This window comes from Corvus brachyrhynchos, unplaced genomic scaffold (genome assembly GCF_000691975.1).
Source record: "Corvus brachyrhynchos isolate BGI_N302 unplaced genomic scaffold, ASM69197v1 scaffold245, whole genome shotgun sequence".
Lineage (NCBI taxonomy): Eukaryota > Metazoa > Chordata > Aves > Passeriformes > Corvidae > Corvus > Corvus brachyrhynchos.
Genome location: NW_008238988.1, coordinates 4584089 through 4608106, shown reverse-complemented (window position 1 = coordinate 4608106; position 24018 = coordinate 4584089). Strand labels below are relative to the sequence as shown.

The 24018-nt window shown below is 40.1% G+C and overlaps 1 protein-coding gene across 1 annotated transcript in view; it reads right to left on the bottom strand.

Moving 5' to 3' along the window:
* Positions 1 to 23214, bottom strand: part of WDHD1 (WD repeat and HMG-box DNA binding protein 1) — a 25926-nt gene extending 2712 nt beyond the window's left edge. Inside the window, 24 exon segments of the mRNA XM_017738932.1 lie at positions 1 to 53; positions 429 to 587; positions 726 to 769; positions 1590 to 1649; positions 2305 to 2392; positions 2395 to 2425; positions 3898 to 4127; positions 4622 to 4753; positions 6090 to 6204; positions 7884 to 8040; positions 8955 to 9092; positions 9601 to 9842; positions 10919 to 11103; positions 11701 to 11891; positions 12067 to 12256; positions 12419 to 12554; positions 13535 to 13641; positions 14559 to 14651; positions 16062 to 16157; positions 17265 to 17315; positions 17855 to 17966; positions 19945 to 20096; positions 22063 to 22174; positions 23127 to 23214. The exon segment at positions 1 to 53 is cut by the window's left edge and continues 13 nt beyond it. Of these exon segments, the coding sequence (XP_017594421.1) occupies positions 1 to 53; positions 429 to 587; positions 726 to 769; positions 1590 to 1649; positions 2305 to 2392; positions 2395 to 2425; positions 3898 to 4127; positions 4622 to 4753; positions 6090 to 6204; positions 7884 to 8040; positions 8955 to 9092; positions 9601 to 9842; positions 10919 to 11103; positions 11701 to 11891; positions 12067 to 12256; positions 12419 to 12554; positions 13535 to 13641; positions 14559 to 14651; positions 16062 to 16157; positions 17265 to 17315; positions 17855 to 17966; positions 19945 to 20096; positions 22063 to 22174; positions 23127 to 23203 (2951 nt within the window). The 5' untranslated portion in view covers positions 23204 to 23214.
* Positions 23215 to 24018: the final 804 nt, after the last annotated feature.

Here is a 24018-nt window from a genome sequence, read left to right as displayed (position 1 = left end):
TCAGCAGGATTAGTTATAGGTGTGCGAGGCTGGAAGAAGGAGGCTGCTAAAGCCTACAGAAATGGAGAAGAAGAAAGAAAAAGGTAGAAATACCTCACTCTCAGACAATATGTACCACGTAGACTAACAAACCCCAAGCCTTTCCTAAAGACATAATAATCACTTGCATTAATAGAGCATCTAATCCAGCCAATTTCAGCACAGCAGTGTTTACACTATTTAAAATAAAAGCACAAGGCTCAGTACAGAAAGTAATTTCTACAATTGATTTTTTTTTCTGCTGTTTCATGTGCTCTCATAGGTTTTGCACTGTGCTTAAATGAATTCTGCCGTCTAAGCTGCTTTACTCATACTTGATAAAATCTGGTAAAATTCAATTTTTTGTTCTTTCCTCACTGAAATGATGCAAGAAAGACTACAAACATTACCTGCTTGGTCTTGGGTTTGGGTGTCAGAGGCTTTATAACTGGAGGGTTCTGCTTGTTTCCAGCTCTGCTGCCAGACAAAGATGTTTTCTTTGAGTATTTGGTCATATTGTCTAAAACATTTCCTGAGGGGACCACTGGGTCCTTTTTGCTTGATGTCACCTAGCAAAACAAATAAATAGGTGTTTTATTTATTTTCTGTCATGTTCTCCTCCAAGGTAGCTGTTATATTGGAAACTTCAGACAGAATCTGTTGTGATTTTCAAAGCATCACAATCGACCCAGCTGCAAAATTCTTACCTTAAATGGATTCACTCGTCCTCGGCTGCTGGATGCAACCAGAGCTATTTCAGAGGAGAGAAAAAAGAAGGTAAAAATGTGTGCTCTCACATATATTTAAATCTTTGAAGCAATGTGCACATTTTAGATGAGTAGAAAGACACTTTAATAACCCCATGAAGGTTATGTTGTATGTGCTCAGCTATTCTTAGTTATCAGAAATGCCACACAGGACCAACAGTTTAAAATACAAATCCAGAGGAAGACCCAGTACTTCCTCCACTCCCAAATCCGTTTCCACTCCTATTATTCTTGCTCAAGGGTTGGCAGGTTGCTGGAGGTCACATTCTGCCCCTGCCTGTCCACACTCACAGTTCTACATCAGGATTACTCACTCTGCCATGCAAGTAATAAACGTGCCTGTGATTAGTGAAACAAAATCCACTGATCACTGTTCTCATTTTTCCCTTGTCCCAAAGAATGTCTTCATGGCATAGCCAGGCAGGCACTGATTCAGCATTTGGCACAGCTAAGGCAATCAGAGCAGTGTTATGGAATATCATTGGGTAATGAAGACAGGAATAGGGAACCTCTTGAAAATGTGAGAACAACAATCAGTGTGACCAGGCCAGGTTGGATGGAGCTTGGAGCAACCTGGGCTAGTGGAAGGTGTCCCTGCCCATGGCAGGGGGTTGGAATGAGATGAGCTTTAAGGTCTCTTCCAATCCAAGCCATCCCATGAATCTGTGAATTTACCATTTGACAACACTGTTATGCACTAAATTTAAGAAGTAATGGGAGGACAGAGGATAAAAACCAGGAGCAGATATTGTGAAGAATGACAAAGGTGTCATCCTTTTATCCTGGAATAAACAATTTACTCACCAGACTTTGGAGCAGTCACCTCTGGTGAAATGACACCTTTGGAGGAAGGATTTGGCTCTTCTGAAAAAAGGAGTACATATTTAAGTGCAATAAAATATTGAAGCATAATTTCTTTTAAAAAAACACAAACCAAACAGAGGAGTAAGGAAGGATGGGGCTTGGAGCAACCTGGTCTAGTAGAAGGTGTCTGTGCCCTTGGCAGCAGGGCTGCAACTGGATGATCTTTAAGGTCCCTTCCAACCCAAATCATTCTGTGATTCCACAATTACAGTAAAATTATCTCTATTTTAAAGCATGACTTTTCATTTTCAGACAGTACAAACACTTCTCCAAAACTGTCACCTCTACCTAGATTTAGAGTTGCAAATTTATTCCTTAAACCTTAAGTTTATTTCTTAAAGTGCGCCCAGCAAACTACACATCTGTCAATCCAACTCCTGCAAGACTGGAGCTGAAACCAAAGTAACTGATTAGAAGGTGAGCCAGTCCTTTAAGAATATAATCAGGCAACAGGAAAAAGTCCCCCAGGGCCCCTCTAATGGCTACTGAGTACAATGCACACACAGCTGAGACACAGCAGATGACACACAGCAAACTTGTTTCTCTGCAGCAACTGCAGGCACAGGCTGGAATATGGAGCCACTTAATTCCTTATTAAGTCTGCAAAAGTTATCTGGATAACTTCCAGTCTATTCACAGAATATATTTTTCTTACTCTCTTGATGCACTTCTGGGGTTTCTTCTGCTTCCTCATAGGCATCAGTTTCTTCAGCATCTTCCACGTCTTGGTCCTGCTTTCTGGCAGCCGACTCCGCTCCATGGCAGAGCTGCTGTAGCTAAAAGGAAGGAATTCAGCAGAAAGGAAGTGGTCACCAAGTTCAGAAAGAAAACTGAAACAACAGAGAGCAAGCTTACTTACCTAATTTAGGCAATAAGAACAGTAACACTGGCATTTATGTGCATTATACGTTGATTAAACTGTGATGATTAAAGATTCATTAACCACTCCGTAACTTTATTACCAGAACACTTTGCAACAAATACAAATGCAAATATTAAAGATCTTCTGTAATCTCCATGTAAACACATATACCTCCAGTATCATCAGATTAATTTTCTGCATCCATGAATATACACACAGGTGGTAACACGGATATATAATTTCATACTGAAGGTATCAAGTTTTAACATTTAATCTGATTATTCTCTAAATTCCCAGTATAGTAGGATGTACAATTCTTGCACTTTTCTCCTAAAATTTATCAGTTACCAAAATCTGTATAATATACATAAACAAAAGGCTCATTTCTTTCAAGCAAAACAGTCAGTATTAGATTACTCTGGCACTAAGAACAACATAGTGTTTGTGATGGATTTTAACCCCCAGAGTGGTTGAAGTTGCAGGCATGGGATTACAGCTTCCACACCCGAGCCAGAAGAACAAGCCAGAGCATTTAGAAATGAGTTTTGACTGCGCAATTTCACACAGAAGAACAAGGGAAAAGACTACAGAAAAGTTCAGGGACTTATCACTTCCTCTTGCTTAAATAAGTCCCAAACTTCATACATAAAATTTCTATAGGAAGACATTGCTTCCAACAATATGACATAAATGAATATAAATATATATAATTATTATAAATTTAAATATGTTAAGAACCCCATGACAATTTTTAAAAAAATCACCAAAACACACACACACACACACACCTTTTGCCTCATCATGTTTTACAAACCAGATGCAGGTAGGAGAGGAAAGGTTGATAGCACAGATACAGAGAGAAAAAGAATGCAGAGCCAGCCTGTAGAATGTTCCATAGCTTTGAAGAGCTGGGATTAGTGAGGAAGGAATAAGACTAAGTAAAATAGACTGAGATGGGATATTGAAGAAAAGGGATGGGTGAAGAAAAATAGAATTTTAAGACAGGTGGAATGAATCAAGATTGAGAGACTGAGACAAAGAGGGAAAAAAAAAACAGGTGGGAAGGAACCAAAGGCAGGGAAAGGTGGGAAGAAAAAATTCCAGTCACAGCAACTTGGTATTGAGCCTGCTTTGGCTCTGAGGCTGTTGGACACAGGCACACAGAAAGCGGAGATATTTCCCTCTGTGTTGGTATTCTGGGACTAATGAGTCCTCACAAAACACCAACAAGGATGTACCATTTTACAAGTACCATTTACAAGCAGAGCAGCACAAACCATCACTTCACCACAAATACCCTGCAAACTGTGGGCCAGAGAAGTGCATCAAACGTTAACAGAGCAGTAAAAACCATCCCAGTTTTTTAGCCACAGAAATTTGCGTTACCCAGCGTTCGAGTGTTTTCGGAAATCCTCTTCTTCCTCCTCCTCCTCCTCCTCATCTTCCTGTGCTGCTGCCAGCTCAGAGGCTTTTTCCACAGCCATCTCGCTGAGGCGCTGGGCTAAGTTCAGCCTGCGGGAGCGGGAGGCGTATTTGATGGCCAAATTCACCACGTTGTGGGTCATGAGGTCAGCCAGCTCCACACAGCGGAACTCACGCTCCAGCTTACAGGAAAGCTGCAAGAGAAGAAGCCTGGGGAGTCACACACCTCAATTCCACAGCTCCCTCAAGACTCCAGGAGTAGAATATCAAGGTCTTGGTGGAGTGAATGAATAAAGACAAGCCACCAAAAGTCATGAGCTACAGAGCAAAGGAAAAGCTTTTTTGTTTCCTTCTTCCCCCCACCCTTCACACTGATAAACAAGATTAACTGCAGCCCACTTTTTATCAGAGTCTGAACTGGCTGGATTGCCAATCACTAGCCAGACTCCTAATAAGAGGAATCACATCAGCATTTACATCAGATGACATCTACAAATAAATTAGAGAATCACAGGATGGTTTGGGTAGAAAGGGACCTTAAAGTTCACCTCATTCCAGCCCCCTGCCATGGGCAGGGACACCTTCCACTATCCCAGGTTGCTCCAAGCCCCGTCCAATCCAGCCTTTAGCAACTTCAGTCTCAGGGATAAAGTCTCAGGGATTCTTTCTATTATGTGTTTGTACTTACAGCAAACAGCTTCATTAGAAGTTCCTGCTGTTCTTTTACTGCCTGATTTTTAGCATTTTCATCAAATTCATAGCCATTTTTTGACAAGTAATCCATGTGGTTGTGAAATACAACAGAACGCCAGTACTGTTCCTGAAAAAAAGGGAGAAGGATGCATGCAGGAATTCAGAGGGGAAAAACCAGTGCATAACACAATGCCTAACAATTTACAGTGTATTTTATCAACTTATTCTTAAATGTTCCTTTCCTCTGATAATGAGGGTGAGGGGTAGACAATTCTTCCTAAAGTCAATGCCTACCAAGGGAAAGATGGATAACAACCACACTTATACAAACTGATCCAAACAGCTGCCACAAATGTTGAATTCCATTTATATTACAGGCTTGCAGCAGGATGAGACCTACATGTTCACCATTATACTATCAGGACAGAGAATTGTAGAACAAGTTGATTATTTTATCTGCTGTCCCACAGCAAACTGGAGGTATTCCAGAATAATTCAGTAAACTTAGGAGTTTACCTGTGAGACACATAAACAGAAAATATAATGCAAGTATGGCTATTAGACCAGGCTAGCCTTGTTCAAAATAATTATAAACTTATTTAGAACCAGTATGTTTTCATCAGATGCATTAGAATAACTTTTCTTTACCTACACATATTCCCTCAAGGCAAATTAACAGTTCCTGGCATTCTCATCCCATTATTTTGGGTGGAGGGAGGAATGGAAAACATATTCTATCAGATAAAGAACAAAAGACTTCAACAAATGAAGGAGAATTCATTAAAAACGACAGTGTGTTTACTATTGAAAATTTTAATCTATACTTCTATCAAAGAGAATAAATTTCAAATAGCACTAAACTGTTCAAAGGCTGAGGTTAGAATTTTATGTTCATTTCTCTTTTGTGTATTACAGCTGAGGAGCACAAGTTTGAAATACTTAAACCAATAAAAACTGAAGAATAAATACAGTTATTTTTCTAGAAGTTGTCCACAGGCACATCTTGCTTCAACCAGCCTCTAAATAAGCCAAGCCAGAAGACCTGTGTTTTCAGTGATTATGAATTTGAATACTTAGTATATCTTCCAAAAATTTTGTTATGCCTAAAATAGTAAAAACCAGACATTTTCAAGGGCGGCTTGACTGGGATCCCAAAATCTGGTATCACAACCCACTAAAAAAATGAGAGTGAGAAAGACTTCACTGGTCAGAAACGGATCATGTGTAAATACAACTTTGCCTCAGCTCTGCCAGTTTTATTTTGTGTTCTTCTAGAAACAGTTGTGAACCAAACCAGAAAAGCTACACAAAACACTGAACCCGAACAACCCCCTTGGCCACCTGTTTTACTCAGGGTTTGCACTATCCTCTTTCACAGCAGAGGTGATTAATAGGAGTCTTGTATAATCCCCACTACAGGGACACCTAAGACTCTCAGCTGTGGACTCCACACCATTCCATACCTCCATCTGTCCCTTTTCTGTTGCAACTTGACAATAAGGAAGTTTAAAAGACAGAATGGCTACAGCAGGTCGTGGCAGGGTGGGAGGGAACCGGGCTCCTTTACAAGGAATACACCTGTGCACAGGAAACAAAACACACCTCCAGTCACCAGATGTTCCCCATCTAAACCACGTGTCCTAAGCAGCAAGATACTTTAAGAGGATTTGTCCTTTGGAAAGCAGTAATTAAATGACTGGCTTAAATACAGCAATGTGTAAGATTGCATGACAAAGGGTTATCTGTACATGGCAAGCAAGAAAAGATTTCAAAACCAGCAAGGCACACGCTGCTCTTGTTCACACTTTAAACTCCAAATGCAGCACGTAACACACTCTGATCTCGATCTCACATAATGTTTGATTTAAGAGCTGTTACAAAATGTAAATGCAGTATGTTAAAATCAGAAACCACTGAGCAACAGAAGGAGCACACTTATTGTTTCATTATATTTAAAGGAGTAGTTTCTGGTAACAATCACTTAAGCAAACCATTGACTGGGGAAGAGCTGTATTTCCTGCAGCACCAATGCAGCACTGACAAAAACATCTGGGTTTCTAAGCTGCTGTTTCAGAGACTTGGGAAAAAAAGAACAGGAAGCATTAGTGTTCTGGCTATCTCTTAATTAAGGCATGTGGTGTTTCTACAACAACCCTCCCCCCTCCTTATCTTCATTCTACTGCTGGTTTGAGGAAAATGTTCTTTGCAATTCAGAGAGCAGCACTGTCTTTCTCAAAGTAGAAGAAAAACTCAGGATGAGAGACCCACAGTTGACCAGCTTATCAATGTGATGTGTCCTGCACATTTTTGGTGAATTTTCTGGAGGCCAACATAATGATTTGGAGGAAGAAACAAGGCAGGGAAGCGACATTTAAGAGAGACATCGAATTATTTCCCTTATTCCAAACAAGCAGAGAATTATGAAGAATGTCACATAAGTTTAAATAAAATGCAGTCTCCCACCAAACTCTACAATTGTCCATGATTAGTAAAGTAAGAGAGTCTAAATTTCAGTAAAATATGTGAGCTGATGAATTCTGCCCTGGTAGGAAAATGACCACTGAACAAAAAGGGCTACAAATAAAGCTTAGCAACAAAATGTCCAGCATGCATGTCACACTAAAGAGAAACAGTTATTTAGACACACTAGTACCACTTTTTATAAAGAAATTGTTAACTTTCAGCTACATATTTGAGCAATTTTACATCCAAAATGGTTCTTCAAGACCACAGTTTAAATATTAATATAATAACAGACAGCTCTGATTTATCTAATGATGCAGATTAGTTATAGGATTTGATTCTTTTCAGAGACACAAAAGGGGAAAACAGAGTGGGGGAAGAATCTACCAAGAACTGCAAAAACTTGGAAAAAAAAAAAAATGAAAAGAACCCCAAATCATCAAAAGCAGAAGCAGATTTCTAACAGCCACCATAACTTTAGGAAGTTTCTCTAGTAAAATACAGTTTTATGAATGTGTCAATAAAGAGCACACACCCCCGAGACAAGGCAAAGAGCCACAATTAATCAGCTACAAATTATAAAACTCTAATGAGTCACTCAAAACCAGTTCAGTAATGAATCCTCCATGCAGAATTATATTTGGGGAGTTACCATTTGCTGTGCATATTTACCAGCCACCTGTTTCAGCACAAACTGAAGTTTGCAGTTTCTCACTGTAAAAAATGGATTGGAAAGGGATTTTCTGGGATTGGAAACGAAGACAAACAAAGCATTTCCTTGAGAATTATCTGACCTGAGCTGCTGGGGGTTTTCATGGATGCCAACGACCCAATAATGGTCATATTTCCCTTTGCAATGCTCTCTGGTGTTGCACACCGGGATCCAAGTGTTCCCAAGTCCTAGGTTCAGCATTCGCACGATTCCCTCGGAATCCACGTAACAAGGGGTACCTGTTTGTTATAAATGAGAACATTTCCTCTGACAGGCAGCAAATTACAACCCAGCAAGATGGAAGTACTGGATACAGCTGGGAAACGATGGTTTACATATTTCAGATACAACATCCTCTCTCCCAAACACTGCACAAATTAGGTGGGAAAAGGCAGTTTCCTTGGAAAGATGCGCCACCTTCTGTCAGCCAACACCACTGGTGGTTAACTGACAAGTTCAAAGTTAAAGCGTTTTATGGAGAAATCGAATTTATACTGCTTGGGCAGATTCCCAAAGGAAATCAGCTATTATACAATTACTTTTTATGTTTATGATAAAAGGTCCTCCCAAGGTACCAACTCTGGGGGTCAGGGAGCTCTTATGGTGTACTAACAGTTTATTTCTTTTGGCTGAGCAGGAAAACCAATCAGGAGAACAAGTTCTGATAACATTTGAGTGAGAAAATATTAAAGATTTCTGACAAATACATTGAAAGAATAGAAAAATAGAATTTTTTTTAATGTAGAGGAGATTGGAAGAAAAAGTGAAAGTCCCAAGATCAACATTATTCAAAGGGCATTAAATTACCCAAACTCCTCCACAGAATAACAGGATGGTTTGGGTTGGAAGGACCTTAAAGATCATCTCATTCCAACCCCTGCCATGGGCAGGGACACCTTCCACTATCCCAGGCTGCTCCAAGCCCCATCCAACCTTCCAGGGATCCAGGGGCAGCCCCAGCTTCTCTGGGCACCCTGTGCCAGGGCGTCCCCACCCTCACAGGCAAGAATTTCTTCCCAACATCCCATCTAACCCTGACTTCTGGCAGTGTGAAGCCATTCCCCCTTGCCTTGTCCAAAGTCCCTCTCCAGCTTTCCTGTAATCCTCCCAACAGTGTCAGTACTTCTCAACCTCTCATGCAGGTATTTCATACCTTCTGCAGAGAATCCAACCCACACCAAATAGGATTTCCTTGTAAGAGAAAGAGGGTCTCCATGCAAAATTTGTTTTTTCTTCGTTCCTAGTTCCATCAGCTGGACCCCGAGGCACTGGTCCCCATCAAACCCAGTACCTAGAAAAAAGTTGTTCAATGACTTCATTAGAAAACAGAATTGCCTTGGCTCTTGGCTAAATTAGTTTTGAATCAAAAATTAATTCTAATGCAGCATTATCCATGGATACCACTGTCAGACACACAACTATTTGATATTTTGGACACACAAGGTATGCATAATGAGAGCTTCCTTAATTTTCTGTAGTAATTCCTTCTGGCCCATGTGAAACACAAGTTTAATCTATTAATTTCACTGTTGCAAAATCCTTCCCTTCCCCACAGTTTAATCTCAGCATCCCAATATCAAACATAGGCTCTGCTGTCAGAAGTCACAGGTCCGTGGATCATGATGGATGTGCTTGTAAAGGCATCACCCAGAAAAGAAAAAGGAGAAAAACACCACGAAGAAAAGAAGAAGAAAACACACTCTGGTGATTACAAACAAATTAACCAGTGTGCAAAGCCAGTGAGAGATGAGGATTGAAAACAACCTCAGTTCACAAAAAGACAAAAGGGAGAAAACTACCTCTGTGATAAACAATCATCAGCTGCTCTCCGTGTCCTGCCATGGACACCACTGGGCCTGGGAGACTGAAGATCTCTTTCTGAACTCCTCCAACTGTGAACACACGGACCAGCAGGGCAGTGGTAGCACAGGCAGCCCAGCCCTGACCTAGACAGATGGCTTCAATCTCTTCATCCTTTGGCATATCCACAGTCCACTCCTTGTTGGCATCCCAGGAGCCAAAATGGATGCAGTGGAGCTTGCTAAGGCAGAGACAAAGAGCCATCAGACATCTCAACATGAAGTAAATACAATACCTGAAAATACACTGGTATATTACATTTTTATCAGACATCTCTGACGGAACTACAGATGGGACTACAAATTTCAAGCAGCCATTTGCAAAGGTGTTGCTCTTATTACTCAGGAACTGAAGAGCCAGCTTGACCTCCAGCACTGCATATTTAAAGACTAAAGCCTGAAGCAGACACAACTGTAGGTCTGATTTTTTAGATGGAAGCAGGTAAACGTCCTTCTTGGCACCCTGAATATCAGTCCTCATTAGAAGTCTGCCATATTATGCTATCTTTCAAAGGGAAAAAATATTAAAAGCTTCAGTTCTTAATAATTGAAAACTGCCTATAACCAGTCCACAGACATCATGCCTTTTGACAGATTATCAATTTCCATTGAGAAAAACATTGACACTTCCAAAGTCAGACAACCAATATATAACAAATAATACTTTTAAAGGGTGCTTTTCAACTTACCACAAGGCTGTATGTGTGAAAATAAGAAGAAAGCTTTCTTCAAGATATTTCCACAGAAACCAACAATAAAATATTGTTGAAATTGTTCTTAAATGCAAGAACAGAGTTTAGCTGGCCCAGCTGCTTAAATCTTTCTGTGGTTTTCATAAACTTGTGTTCTTCACACTTGAAATTCTTATGGGTATCTCCAAATGTCTCCTTAGCAACAGTGTGAAAAGAAATAGCTGACCCCTTATGATTGATCTTTGATCTGAGCAGACTGAAAAACTATTTTTCATGTTTACAATTCCCTTTGAGCCTGCAATGTGTGAAGTTTCCATTATATATACATTTGAAAAAGGAATTTAAAAGAAATTCTCAGGAAACAAATTACATTTTTTTAATACTCCTGAAGTCTTCAAGTAGGTGGAAGCTAAAATCCTCCTCGAAAGTGGTCCCATAAATAAAAAGCATGATCAAAACCCAAAAAGCTCAAAATTGATAGAAGCTGAAAATAAAAGTCGAAATATTTGAAACAAATTAAAAGCAGCTCCCTATTATGGGTTTTGCAGAGCAAGGCCATGACTTACCTTGCAAGTTCCTCTGTACTCTCACAGGCCAGCAAAATGGCTTCAGTGGAGAGGTCAGCCATGGTGTGGCCCAGGGAGTTGGGGAGGTGTGTGGCGTGATGCACAGAGGTGTCATGGAATTCAATGTCTATGGCATTGTCCTGCTCATCGTTGTAGCAGCGAATGATTCCAACTGAATTCCACACCTGGCAAAAGGAACCACACACACCCAAAAAAACCATCAAATCAAATGCCCTAAATTCATCAGATATACTGCCCTAAAGCAGCCTGCTGTAATTATTTTATCTGAAACAAGACTGGGTGGGAGGCTGCAGGAAGACTGAAGACCTGTGTAATCAGGACTCGTGATTCCTAAAACAGTGATTTCCTAAAACAGAAAGTTTCACCCTCATTGCTCACCCATCTTTCTCCTTACCAAATCAAATGTGAGAACTTGCAGACAGAAAGAAATAGTGAATTATTAACATATAAGCCTTAACAGCACAAAAATACCCACAGTTCTGACTAAAAAAGAATTTTTAAATGAATTTGCAAGAATTCAGCAGCACAGGTACAAACTGCATAGCTTGATTTTGTCTTAAAGGCAAGTATTTATTTCTAAAGCAACTGAAATGTAAACCAAAACATTATGGAATCCTTGCATGAAAACAAAGCTACTTTCCATTATTTAGCTGTAACATACTAAAAAAAAAAAAGTATTGGATGAGATTAAAACATAACACAAACTGGACAATACTAAATATAAAAGAAGCACCTAAATCTAAATAACCACACAGATTTACCATGAATCGATGCATGAGGTGCACAGGAGTGGAGCCAGACTGGAAGGGCTTTTGCCTGGGGGTTGGCATTGGCCCATCATAGAAAGGCTGTTGTGTAGATGATGGTGGCAAAGCTGAAAAGCCCCCAGTCTGATCATCACCATCATCCTCCTTTTCAAGAAGACCAGAACTAGCTTTTATCAACCCAATATCTAGAAGTGAAAAAAAAATTTACATCTTACACGCAGTATTATGACAGAATATAGGTTAAAAAACATTTAAAACAGTCAAGATTTCTCTGGAAAAACAAAGCAAAATATATCTGAGTAGAGGGTGCTAAAAGATCATCCCAGTAAAAGAGCTCTGGAAAATAAGTTCATAGTGTACCTAGTGAGTTATCATCATCATCATCAATTAGTGCCCGCCTTATATGGCCTGGGGGTTGCATAAGGTCATCAGCATCATCCTCATTATCTCCAGTTTTTGGGGAAGAAGGTGGTTCAATCATATCCCCATGTAAATCATCATCATCTCCATCAAACAGATCGTTGTAGTCTTTGGCCTCTGCACTGGCAGCCTAAAAACAGATTAGCCATCAGCACAAAACTTCTTTTGGACATGGAATTCAAGAAGTAAATTAACACACAAGAGGGAACCTGCAAAGCACGAAACAGAATGTTCCATTTAACTTATAACCTAAAGAATGTTATTAATTCAGGAAATCACTGGTACTGAGCACCTTGTCATTTGGCTTCTCTACATCACCGATATTTTCCAACAGCCCCAGGTTTCCTTCAGTGTCTGTGTAAGCAATTTGCTTATATTTAGGGTGCCATGCCAGTCCACAAATTGAGTATTTTTTCTCATGCTTCATCCTAAAATGAATATGAAAATAATGGATTTTTAGTAAGCCAGTCAGGGCAGAACCCTCCCCTCCAGAGTTATTGCAAAAAGTGGGCATATCCACTAGTGTAAGAAAGTGAAATTACACATAATAAGACAATTAATAGGTCACCTTCAGAGTAAACAGTGCTACAAAAAATAGAGCAAGTCTTCCTTTTCTATGAAGAAAACCATTTAAGGTTTAAAAATCAATCAGAATCATATTCTTAAAACAGCATCCTGATACACGTAGAAAAGACAGGAATTCTTCAGCGCTCATTTATTCCAGAACCATCCAGTTACAGAAAGAAAGTTATTTGTTTCTCTTGTACTAAACTGATAAATTAATCCTCTATCTTTTCCACCCTTTATCCTCACAAAAAAATCATCCCATTAATTATTTACATAATCTGTCCATAATTCTTAACATAGACAGTACAGTTACAATCAAGTTTCTTACCCAAAATATTTAGATAATTCTCTTCTTCTCTACCTCACTTAATAACATCTTTGATTTTAACTGGGGGGATATTTAGGGTCTTTTAAGAGCTTTAATTAACCAAAGTGCAATTTGCCAGTCTGTCCTTTTTGGCTTACAGCTGAGGATCGATGGCTGACTGACTGACCTGTATTTCCTCTCCCTCTAGAAAACATGTTACTGCCAATGATCTTGGGGTCTGGGATGTGAGGAAAATTTGTTGCCATCAAAGCTATCCTTTAATCAATGATCAGATTCAAAAGTAATAACAGATATACACAGAAAGACAGATTCTGGGATTTGAACAAAATCCACATTCAAGTCCCTTCCCTAAGCTACCTGATAGGTTAAACCACAAAACCCTGTAAATCTTATTAGGGTTTTTCAGGAGGCAGAGTTCTACATTTGCACAAAAAAGTTTTACAGGAAAGAACATCAAATTCTATTTCAAGTAAAAGAGATGAACTTGGGGATTTATGGAACAACACTGAATACCTCTCTATGCACTGCTGGGTTTCCACATTCCACACCACTATATTCCCATCCACACTTCCAGCTGCCAGGAACTGCCCACAAGGAGACCAGACCACAACATTCAAGGGCTTAGGAAAAAAAATAAAACAAATAATAATAAAAAGTGACCAATGCATGCACAGCACTCCTGTTCTGGATTTTAAAACAGACTGATATTCTGGAATAAAAAAATTAATAATCATCATCTTTAACAAACCATATCCAGCTTCCTGTATATGGGCTGGGGATAGGTAGCTCCTTTTCTTTAAAAACTATTACAAAAATGGTTGCTTTAAAAAAACACTCTTTAAAGATAGCACGCCTATTTTTGTTTCAGAATATCCATCTTCTGTCATTAAACACTGCCATGAGGCCAAACAAAACCCAATTCTAGAGATGCAAAAAGAAGCAGAGTGTATTTTGCAAACTCAGCACTAAACGTAGATTTATTTATTTTGAACTTAATACAGTCCCATAAATTAAAATCCAAGGCTGTGTGTTCTGCATCTTAATAACACTAGAAGGTGGTTCTCTTCAACCCAAAGATTTGCAAGCACATAGTGAGGCCAAAAGAAAGAAGGTGGCACAGTCATGTCTACTAAATTTCAGCTCAATAAAATATAAAGTGAACAACTGACATCTCTGCTCCGTACAGAAATAATACTCCTGACATTTTCTCTAAAAAGCTCTGTATTTAGAGCAATTTGTGAAAACAGATGTTCTTCAGCTGCAGTGGGTGAGTCACCAGGAGACTTTAGAGACCTGGTGGGTTACTATAAATTAAAGAGGGGAATCAGAGCCACATGAAGGTGTTTGACACCACTCAGCATCTCTGCCCTGTTTTCCAACAGAAAGTAACAGGATCAGAAATTAAACAGAAAATGTGAACAATCATTACCAAGAGAAGAGGGTCAGGGAAGGGAGAGGTACTGTGCAGAAGACAATTTCTAGCAGAATAACATTTAAATTACAGAGTATTTAACAAGCCACTCGCTCCTGCCCCTACCTGTGTGATGGAGGCATCAGACAGATCGAATTGACTATCCCAGGTTTCTCTTCTGAACAGTTCTACAACTTTATCTACAGGAACTGCCAGCAGCTGCTCAAAGGAAAAATATTACACAATTTAGAGCAAGTTACCTGTCAAACAACATTCAAACAGCACAGCTCCTTCATTCAGAAGCCTCACAGATGTTACTGCCTCAGTACTTAACAGCTCTCTAACATCCCAGCCATGCCAACTGAGAGAGGAAGCTGAAGTAATTTAAATTACAAGGTTCTTTAATGCTTCCCACATGCAACAGAGCAAAACATGCCTGTTTTTACTGTAATCTTCATTTCCTTCTGGCAGAAAACTGCACCCTAAGGTTAGAAGTTCTTAGTTATCAAACATCTGACACACACACACACATATAGTTTTCAGTGCTCTGAGCACAAGGCTTAGGTGATTCTTTACCCTCCCTCCCCAAACTCCTTTTGATCAGGCTACAATTTCTCAATAAATCTGATTTGAAAAGCTGATTCCTAAACCAGCTCATTTTATCTTCATAAAACTACAGAAATGTTACTGGCTGTTTATTTCTTTAGGATTTTTTTTTTTTTAGGAGTCTAACAATTTGCTTTGTAAGAGAAGCAAGACAACTGCTCACACTTCAAATGCATGTGTGTGTGAAGAATTAGCCTAAAAATGGGAAGTATTTGTTTTTATGCAATATGGATATTGAAACAATTTGTACTGAGGGTGACATTCACTGTTCCATGGAAAATTGATACATAACACTGTCATAGCAGCCAGGGATTTTGGAGAATCATGGAACCACTTAGGTTGGAAAAGACCTCTAAGGGCATCAAGACCAACCATTAACCTGACAGTGTCATCTTCACCACTGCCCCATGTCCCCAAGTGCCACATCCACACGGCTTTTAAATCCCTCCAGGGATGGGGACTCCTCCACTGCCCTGGGCAGCTGTGCCAGGTCTGACAACCCTTTTGCTGAAGAAATTTTTCCTAATATCCAATCTAAACCTCCTCTGATGCAACTTGAGGCCATTTCCTCTTGTCCTGACGTTTGTGACCTGGGAGAAGACACCGACCCCCACCTGGCTACACCCTCCTGCAACTTTGATCTTCAGGTGAAAAGAAAGGCAGCAACTTACTGAGGAAATATTTACCAAGTAGGGCAATATTTACTTAAAGCAGAGAAGGACAGGACTCCTTTGATGCTCTGTTGTGAGCAATTTGATTACTTCCCTCGTGTACAATGTTCCTTCCTATTCAGCACACCAAGACTGTTTAATGCTGGTTTGGGCTGACAGCTGGACTCCTGCCAAACACAGTCTGGAGTTTAAACAAGGAACCATTTCCAGCTTTTTATGTTTCCTAAAAGGGAACTTCACCCCAAATATTTTCCTTACTCCTAGGAGGTGCAATTTGGGCTTGCCCAGATTGAATTCTACTGTTGGACTCAGAGGCAAAAGGATTAAGATGTGATAAAACAAAGTCATTTACCTTCCCAGTGCCAGGTTGCCAGGCAAGCCTGCAGATTGATTTAGCATTTATCACATCATTACATTTCTGCAGCAGCAGCCAGCTTGTCGTGCATGTCTGAAAACAAATTTTAAAAAATAAGCTTTCTAGCTCAGCAAAAATCTGCTGTTTAGTACAAATTCTTACAGGAAAAGGGTGGGGAAAAAAAAACCAAAAGGAAGAAATATATCTGAACTGAAATAATCTCTTTCATCAAAATACAGTAGTACATACTGCCTTAAAAATACTTTGTCAATGTAGCCCTGAAACTATTTTAATGACAATAAAAGTACTTGTAACAGAAATAAGATCACAGAACATGTATTTTTAATCAAGTACAGAACAAATGAGCTCATCTATTTTTAGGTTATAGAGAAATGCGGCCAAAAAGCATTTGTCAAACCCAGATCAACTGCACCAAGGTGACACACAGAAGCCTGAATATGGTCCCAGCAGGATAAAGAATGAATGGCTGTAATCTCAAACCACAGCACAGATTCATGCATCAAACTGCCCCAGTCCTGGAACATTCTCAGTATAATTTCCCCAGAAGGCACCCACCGTCAGTCTGGAACATGAGATTTCACACAACTAGGCTTGTGTCTTGAAAAAGTAGCAATCCACAAGTGTGGAGGGTGTATTTTCAACTGTACTTACAGGAATAATTCCACAGGGATTCTTATTTCAGTCAATGGCATTTAGCAAAACTAATGCCATATCCATATGCAGAACTGCCTTATTAAAGCCTTCACCTGAAAATCTCAAGTTCTTTACAGTTCTAAGAGCAGAAGCTAAATGTGTTTACTACCGTTAATAAATTGTTTCTTATAATCAAAATTCCTCAGTCCTGAAAGCAATGAGCTGAAATTCTGAAATGAGGAATCTGATGTCAGTTGCTATCCTTATTTTGTCCTTGGCACTTACAGTGTTGGCCAATTAGGAAAGATGAACGGAAGGAATCAGGGATTTCACAGACAGGAAGAACAAAACACAGCTACCCAGGCAACATTTCATAATAAGGTTTTGGAATTTCTCCCAGAAGCAGATAGAAGTATTCTGTGAAGTGTAGCTAGATTTCATTCCCAAAAGGAAAATCCTTCTCCAGGAGGGTTATTTCAGTCCAGCCTTCTCTGTGAAATCCTGGATTTCTCAGGAAAGATTTCACATGGAAAGGGCAGCCTTTACCTGATCTGCAATGTTCCAGACTCTGACGGAACCGTCACAGCTTGCTGAGGCCTCGGTAAGAGAATGGAGTAAACAAATTAATAATTAAAGACATAGAGAAATTAATGCCACAAAATGGAAAAAATCCCTATAACCAATGCTACAGACATGTGATACATAGGCAGCTTTAAAAGGAAAGCCTCCCTGTTTAAATCACTTTAAGACTTAAAACTCTCCAATACTGTCATCTTGATAATGGTCCTCAGCTCCAAGCTGCTGTAATTACAAACACTCATACTTCAAGTGAGCTATTTATTTGCCAAAGAGGCTCAAAATTAATATTAAATTTCTTTAGTGAGGCACCTTTTCTCCTCTAAATTACATTCCAGAAGAACACAGACAGTAACTGAGTAGTAAAGCAAAGACTGAATCCTCCTGGGAGGAAACAACTTGTGACACACTCCATCATCAGCAAGGTCAGCTGAAATGAAGTCTTCTCATCTGCCCAGTCACTGGTTGGTTTTTTTGGTAAAAAACTACATTTTTAATTTTTTTCCCCCAGGGAAAATGAGATTCAAAGCAGAAAGTAAACAAGAAAGGGGTTTTTTTACCAGGTAAACATCCTTGGGGTCAAAAGACAGGCTTAAAACAGGAGCATCGTGTCCTCGGAATGTTTTCTGCTTGCTGCTATCAGTCACCTCCACAACTTTGATCATAAAGTCACTGCAGATCACAATGGCATAAAATTATTGACATTGCTAGTAACAATGACAAACTGTGTTTTTATGGCAATAAGAATTGGGCATTAAATATCTTTTGGGAAAGTTACAGCTCTCAACACTATATGATGTAATGAAAGATGAGAATCTTGAGGCTTGTTACAATAGAAGTAAGGCCAGACTATTTTTATCAGAAAATTACTTTTGTTCATGTCAAAATTAATAAAATATGGTTGTTTTTTGAAGAAGATACTATGCACACACAGACCACATACCCATTTAACACAATATTCTACATGATCTAATAAAAATCTCTGCTCAGATACCAGAGAGCTGATGACTTAACAGGAACTATCTGCTGAGTGGGACCAATATTCATTACTATAATTATTTGGTCATGTGGCTTTTAAAAAAAAGATGGTGCAAGTAGTTTATTTTGTGACTTTTTAACTGGATTTTGAAGACCATTTAGTGTATCAGATACAACAAGAGAATTTTTGCAACTTTATTCCTCCTTCCAAAATTGCAGCCATCGCTGCAGTTTAACTCAAAATATCAATCGTAATTCCTAAGACACAGAACTCCTGTGACAAACTTCCAGTACCACTCCCTCTCAAACCTCAATGCAACACCCCCAGAGACAAATTTCATTTTATGATCTAATTCTATAGAGTTAACCATTATTTTTAATTCTTTTCATATAGTTCATGTGAAATTCGGCAGCCAGTTGGATGTTAAATTTATATACAACTGATGTTTGCAGACTCCATGTAAAAACAGAGAAATCTGGGACAAGTAAAAGCAGTTTTTCTCAGATGCACTCCTTCACTTCATGGCTTTCACCATTCTCCTTCAGTATGACACACAAGACCTCACTGAGGGGTGGCTTGACAGTCTTGTGAGCTCTTTTTCCTAAAAACGTGGGAGCCCCAGCCAGGCTGCAGGAGTACTGGGGGGTTATAAAAGTTTTAGAAACAGCAAAGAGTTTGTTGTCTGCCTAATCTCTCTAATCAAAGTCAGATCCTGGGGCAGAGCTGTTCCCTCAGAAACAAGCACTGGCAGAGGGCCCAAAGCCATGATCCCTGTCAGATTTGGTGATTACAGTGGTTACTGCCCAGCCTCCCAGTTTTGGTGGAGCTGCTGCCAGAGTTCACAGTCCAGCATGTTCATCCAAAATGCTTTTCTGGTTCAATTCACACTGAGAGGAGTCAGGAAGCAGATCTCTGCCATCTCCCCTGTGGAGCAAAATTCCAGAAGAGAGGCAAGCAGACAGCGTGAATTAGCTATGGCTGTCCAAAGAGTTCACCAGATCCAATTAAGAATCACCTGAGCCTTAAATACATGAAAAAAACCCACAAAAAACCCATTGCCTGCTGGCTCTTTTACCTTCTCTGTTAAAGGACTAGAGTATATTCTGTAAAAGCACACGTGCTGCCCTAAGAAAAGAACTAAACTACGTATTAAATTCCCCTCAGGCAAGTCTTGAAAGTGTCATCTGTCATCGTTTGGCAGATCGGTGATGCTCATGCCAGAGAATGACTCAAAGCTCTCACACAAATCAGAACCAATCTAACTTTTAGATGTGCACATTCATCTGCAGCTCCATGATCCTGAGCAGTCAGGACATCATCCCCAGCTCCCAGTGACAAAACCCTCAATGAGAGGAGACATCCAGAAGGGTGAACACTTGTGCATCAGACTGAGAGCTGAAAACACTCAAGTCTCCCAAAGAAAAGAAATTATTTCGCAACACCAGACTTCTATATAAAACTACTTGGTGGATCAAGTATCTCCCAGAGCATTGTTTCCCAAACTCCTTTTCATTCCTTTCTTCCCCTCCACCCCCTCGAAGGCATTTTCCAATCCTTTAAAAAGCCCTCAGAGGTTTGTGGGCTCATGATCTCATTGGTAACAACCAGCCTGTGAGGAAGTTTCCAGATTCTGAAGGGCAGCAGTGCCTTTCCTCGTGGTGCCCACATTACCTGGATCCAGCAGCAACTTTGGTGCCATCACGACTAAAGGTGACGTGGTTCGCGTGCATGGTGAAACGAGTGAGGATCCCATCCGGAGCTCCCTCAGGAAATGTGTGGATCTGGACAGTGTTGTTGGAGACTGCTGTGATCAGTCTTCCATTCTGACAACAAAATCAGTCATAAAATCTGTTAGTTAAAACCCATTTATGCCATAGGGACAAAAATACTGCTCTGATGTCCCAAATATTTGGGCAGATCAACTTTATTCATTCCATAAAGGTCTGACAATAAGAGTAGTAAGGGAAATACTCTTTCACTTATATTTTTCCCACAAAAAATACAGACAAGAATAGTAACTTTTATAATCTATCACTTTAACCAAACTAACTTGCATGCTATTTAGATTTGTCTGCTGCAGCATCAGGAGAGGGCACCCTTGGACTGGAATTCTCAGTTAAATGCCACCAGGGAAAGATGAGAAGTTCATGAGCTATAGCTCAGTTCTTTGCAGAAAACAGAAAGCAGAAGTTTACTAAAAATTAATCCAGATTTTTAAAAGTGCAAAACAAAAGAAATAATTATCCCATGCTTGGAAAATAATACCTCTTGGAGTGACTATAGTACTTCTCAGTTGTACACAGCAGTAAAACTTTAAAATAAATATAAAGAAATGCCTTATTTTGGTTTTTATTGTGTGTATTTGGGGGGGGGAAGGTAGTATTGTGGCTGGGGTTTTTTGTTAAGGTGTCTAAAATTATAGTAAAAATCCTGAAGGTAAAGAAAGCAGCAGTCAGTAGTGAACAACATAAAAAAAAAAAAAAAGAGATCAGATTTATTACTCAGATTACATCAACATCTCAGAACAGTCCCTCATGACATTTCATTAATGAAGAGTAATTTTTGAAAAATGATTTCCTGACATTTAAGTCTCCCACTGTTTAAAAATTTAAAAAATCCCTCAAAACTAGAAGCACCTTTTTCAACTTTTCCCAGGATTTTTCCTCATCTATTCTTTAATAGTTTTCGCAATTTCTGCCTCTGCCACGGATTTGCTAAGAGAACCCATTCAAGTCACCTCACTCAGTTTGCAAAAGGATAAGTAATGTGATGAAAATCAACAGCAAAATACTCTAAAAATCAATGATGAAAATAGATTATACAGGTATTGAGGAATAGATACATGAGGTATGTTAAAAGGGACATAAGAAAGAGGATTCACTTAAGGCAGTAGCTCTGAATAGGATTTCAAATGATAATTCTTATAATGCAATACAAATATGTTAATACTCATTAATTTCCTCCTTCAGACTCCTCTCCAAAACCACAAGTAGTTGAAAAACAACTTAAAAATCTCCCTTTATCACTGCCAGGTTAAATACACAACATTTGTAGAATGGATGTAGGCTTCTGGAAGTCTTCTCTTCTAAAAATGCCACAAAGACAATATTTTAGGCCCACTATTATTAATGCAATATAACAAAAACTGGACATGAAGGAAATAATGTGACAATTCTCAAGCTAAATACATGAACATGCATAGTAAAAATAATTATTTTCTATTACATAAATCCTCTTCTCACTTTGGGGACACTGGGTCAGAGGCATCTTTTAGGCCAAGTAACGATTCTGAGAGTGAAACATCAACCAGTTAAAAAAAAAAAGTGTTACCAATCTATTACTCACTTTGTGAAAACAAGTTTTGATTAATACAGATTATAATTCCTTGGACCTTAACACAGGCCCACATAAAAGAACCTCCTGGCTTTCTTCCTAATACTTGATGATCACATCCTATACTGGGAAACTTCTTGCAACTCACATGGTGAGAAAACACTGGAACAACCAAAAAAGTTCACTGCATAATTAGCTTAATCTGCTGGGTTTGTTTCTCAGAAAGGAGATCAAAGTCAGAAATTAATACAACTGAACGTGAAGGAGGAGGAGGGAAAAAAACATTACAAAAGTTTAGTATACAGAGTAATTCCTCTACAATTGTGTATGGGGTACAATGAATTGTCAGAGGTAATTCTTGTTTAATGTTACCCACAGAACCAGCATCCCTGAGCTGGCAAATCCACAATCTGTAGGAAAATCCACAGCTGAGAGGAGCTGTGTTAACAACCATACCTTCAGAGCACACGAGTAGGCCTTTTCTCCCACATTAATGGATTTTGGATCATCGTCATCCAAGTTTTCCCAAATCCTAACATCGCCATCACTGCCACAAGTTACAATGCAGCTGTGGAAAGACACAGGATTTCTTAACATCCAGGAATCTGCATCCTTTTTTAAACATTTGGTTGTAATGCCAAACAAGGCTTTTTGTGCTTTCAAGGGATTGTTACCAGACCATCTCTTATGAACAGTCTTTGCAATGATAATGAACTAAAGAAAGGAATAAAATAATACGGACTTTAACCATACCCAGTATATAAGGTGTATCCTTTGAGTTTATTTTGAAAGGGCTTGGGGTTTTTTTTGTTTACCTTTTAATCTATAAAAAGGTAATACTAAATACATCATTTATATTTCAACATTCAAGAACTAGCACAAGGAAAAGATGAAAAGATAGCAAGCCCAATACTGCATTCCTTTAACTATATTTTTAATTTCTTAGTGCATACATAAACATATTTACTCCCACACTACACTGATTTCTGCTAAAATCTATGAAGTCACTCTCATAAAATGTGCATATAGAGTTTTTATATATATAAAACTTACTATATATATACATGGGGATATATATATGCTTACATTTAAGTTATAAATCAATCACTTCTAAATGCAGAGCACCTAAATATGTCACACAGCCAGTTCTCAGCACAAGCAAAACCCAAAGGATTTCTTGGGCCATGCCAGGCCATAAATCCATCCCAGTATCCCACATAGCAATGGCTGATATAGAAACTTAGAGAATCATTAAGATTGGAAAAGCCCTCTAAGATCATCGAGTCCACCCATTCCCCCAGCACCGCCAAGATCACCACCGACCCATGTCCCCAAGTGCCACATCCACACAGCTTTGAAATCCCTCCAGGGATGGGGACTCCACCACTGCCCTGGGTAGCCTGTGCCAGTGACTGACCATTCTTTCAGTGACGAAATTTTTCCTAATACCAAACTCCTGGGAGGGCATCAGACAGGAACAAGCCCATCCCTCTCTCGGTCTCTAGGAATGGGGCTGTTACCTGCCGGTGTCATCAAAGCAGACATCGGTGTGTCCCTCGGTGTGGCCATACCGCATTGGCTTCTGCGTTGATGGCATCTTCACTCCCACCTGTCTGTTTATGGAGGGGAAAAAGAGGAGAAATAACATTGATTAAAAGGAAACACTTGAGGAAGAACATCAGATGGGGGTATAAGTTGAGAGCTGCTGGGACATTCACCTGTTCAACCACCTGCAGGGATGGGGACATGGGGATGGGAGCACGGGGATGGGGACACCGTGGGCATGGGGACATGGGATGGGAGATAGGGACACTGTGGGGATGAGGACATGGGAACGGGGACATTGCTGGGAGGGGAGCACGGAGATGGGAGAGGGGGACACTGTGGGGATGGGGACACAGTGATGAGGTCACGGGGACAGGAGATGGGGACACTGTAGGGATGGTGACATTGCGGGGATGGGGACATGGGGACTGGGGGGGACACGGGGATGGGGACACCGGGAAAAAGACACGGGGATAGAAGATGGGGAAATCACGGGGTCGGGGACACTGGATATGGTAGGGATGAGGGACATGGCGATGAAGTCACGGGGAAAGGAAACGGGAACATTGTAGGGACGGTGATGTTGCGGGACGGGGATATCGCGGGGATGGGGGCACGGGGACAGGAGATGGGGACACAGTGATGAGGTCACGGGGATAGGAGATGGGGACATTGTAGGGATGGTGACATTTCCGGATGGGGATATCGTGGGGATGGGAGATGGGGACACCGTGGCGATGGGGACACGGGGATAGGGGGCATAGGGATGGGAACACCGCAGGGATGAGGGCCCGGGTTACCGAGGCCCGGAGGGGCCTGGCGTGCCAGGGCCTGTCCCTCGGCCATCCCAGGGCAGGCCACACGAGC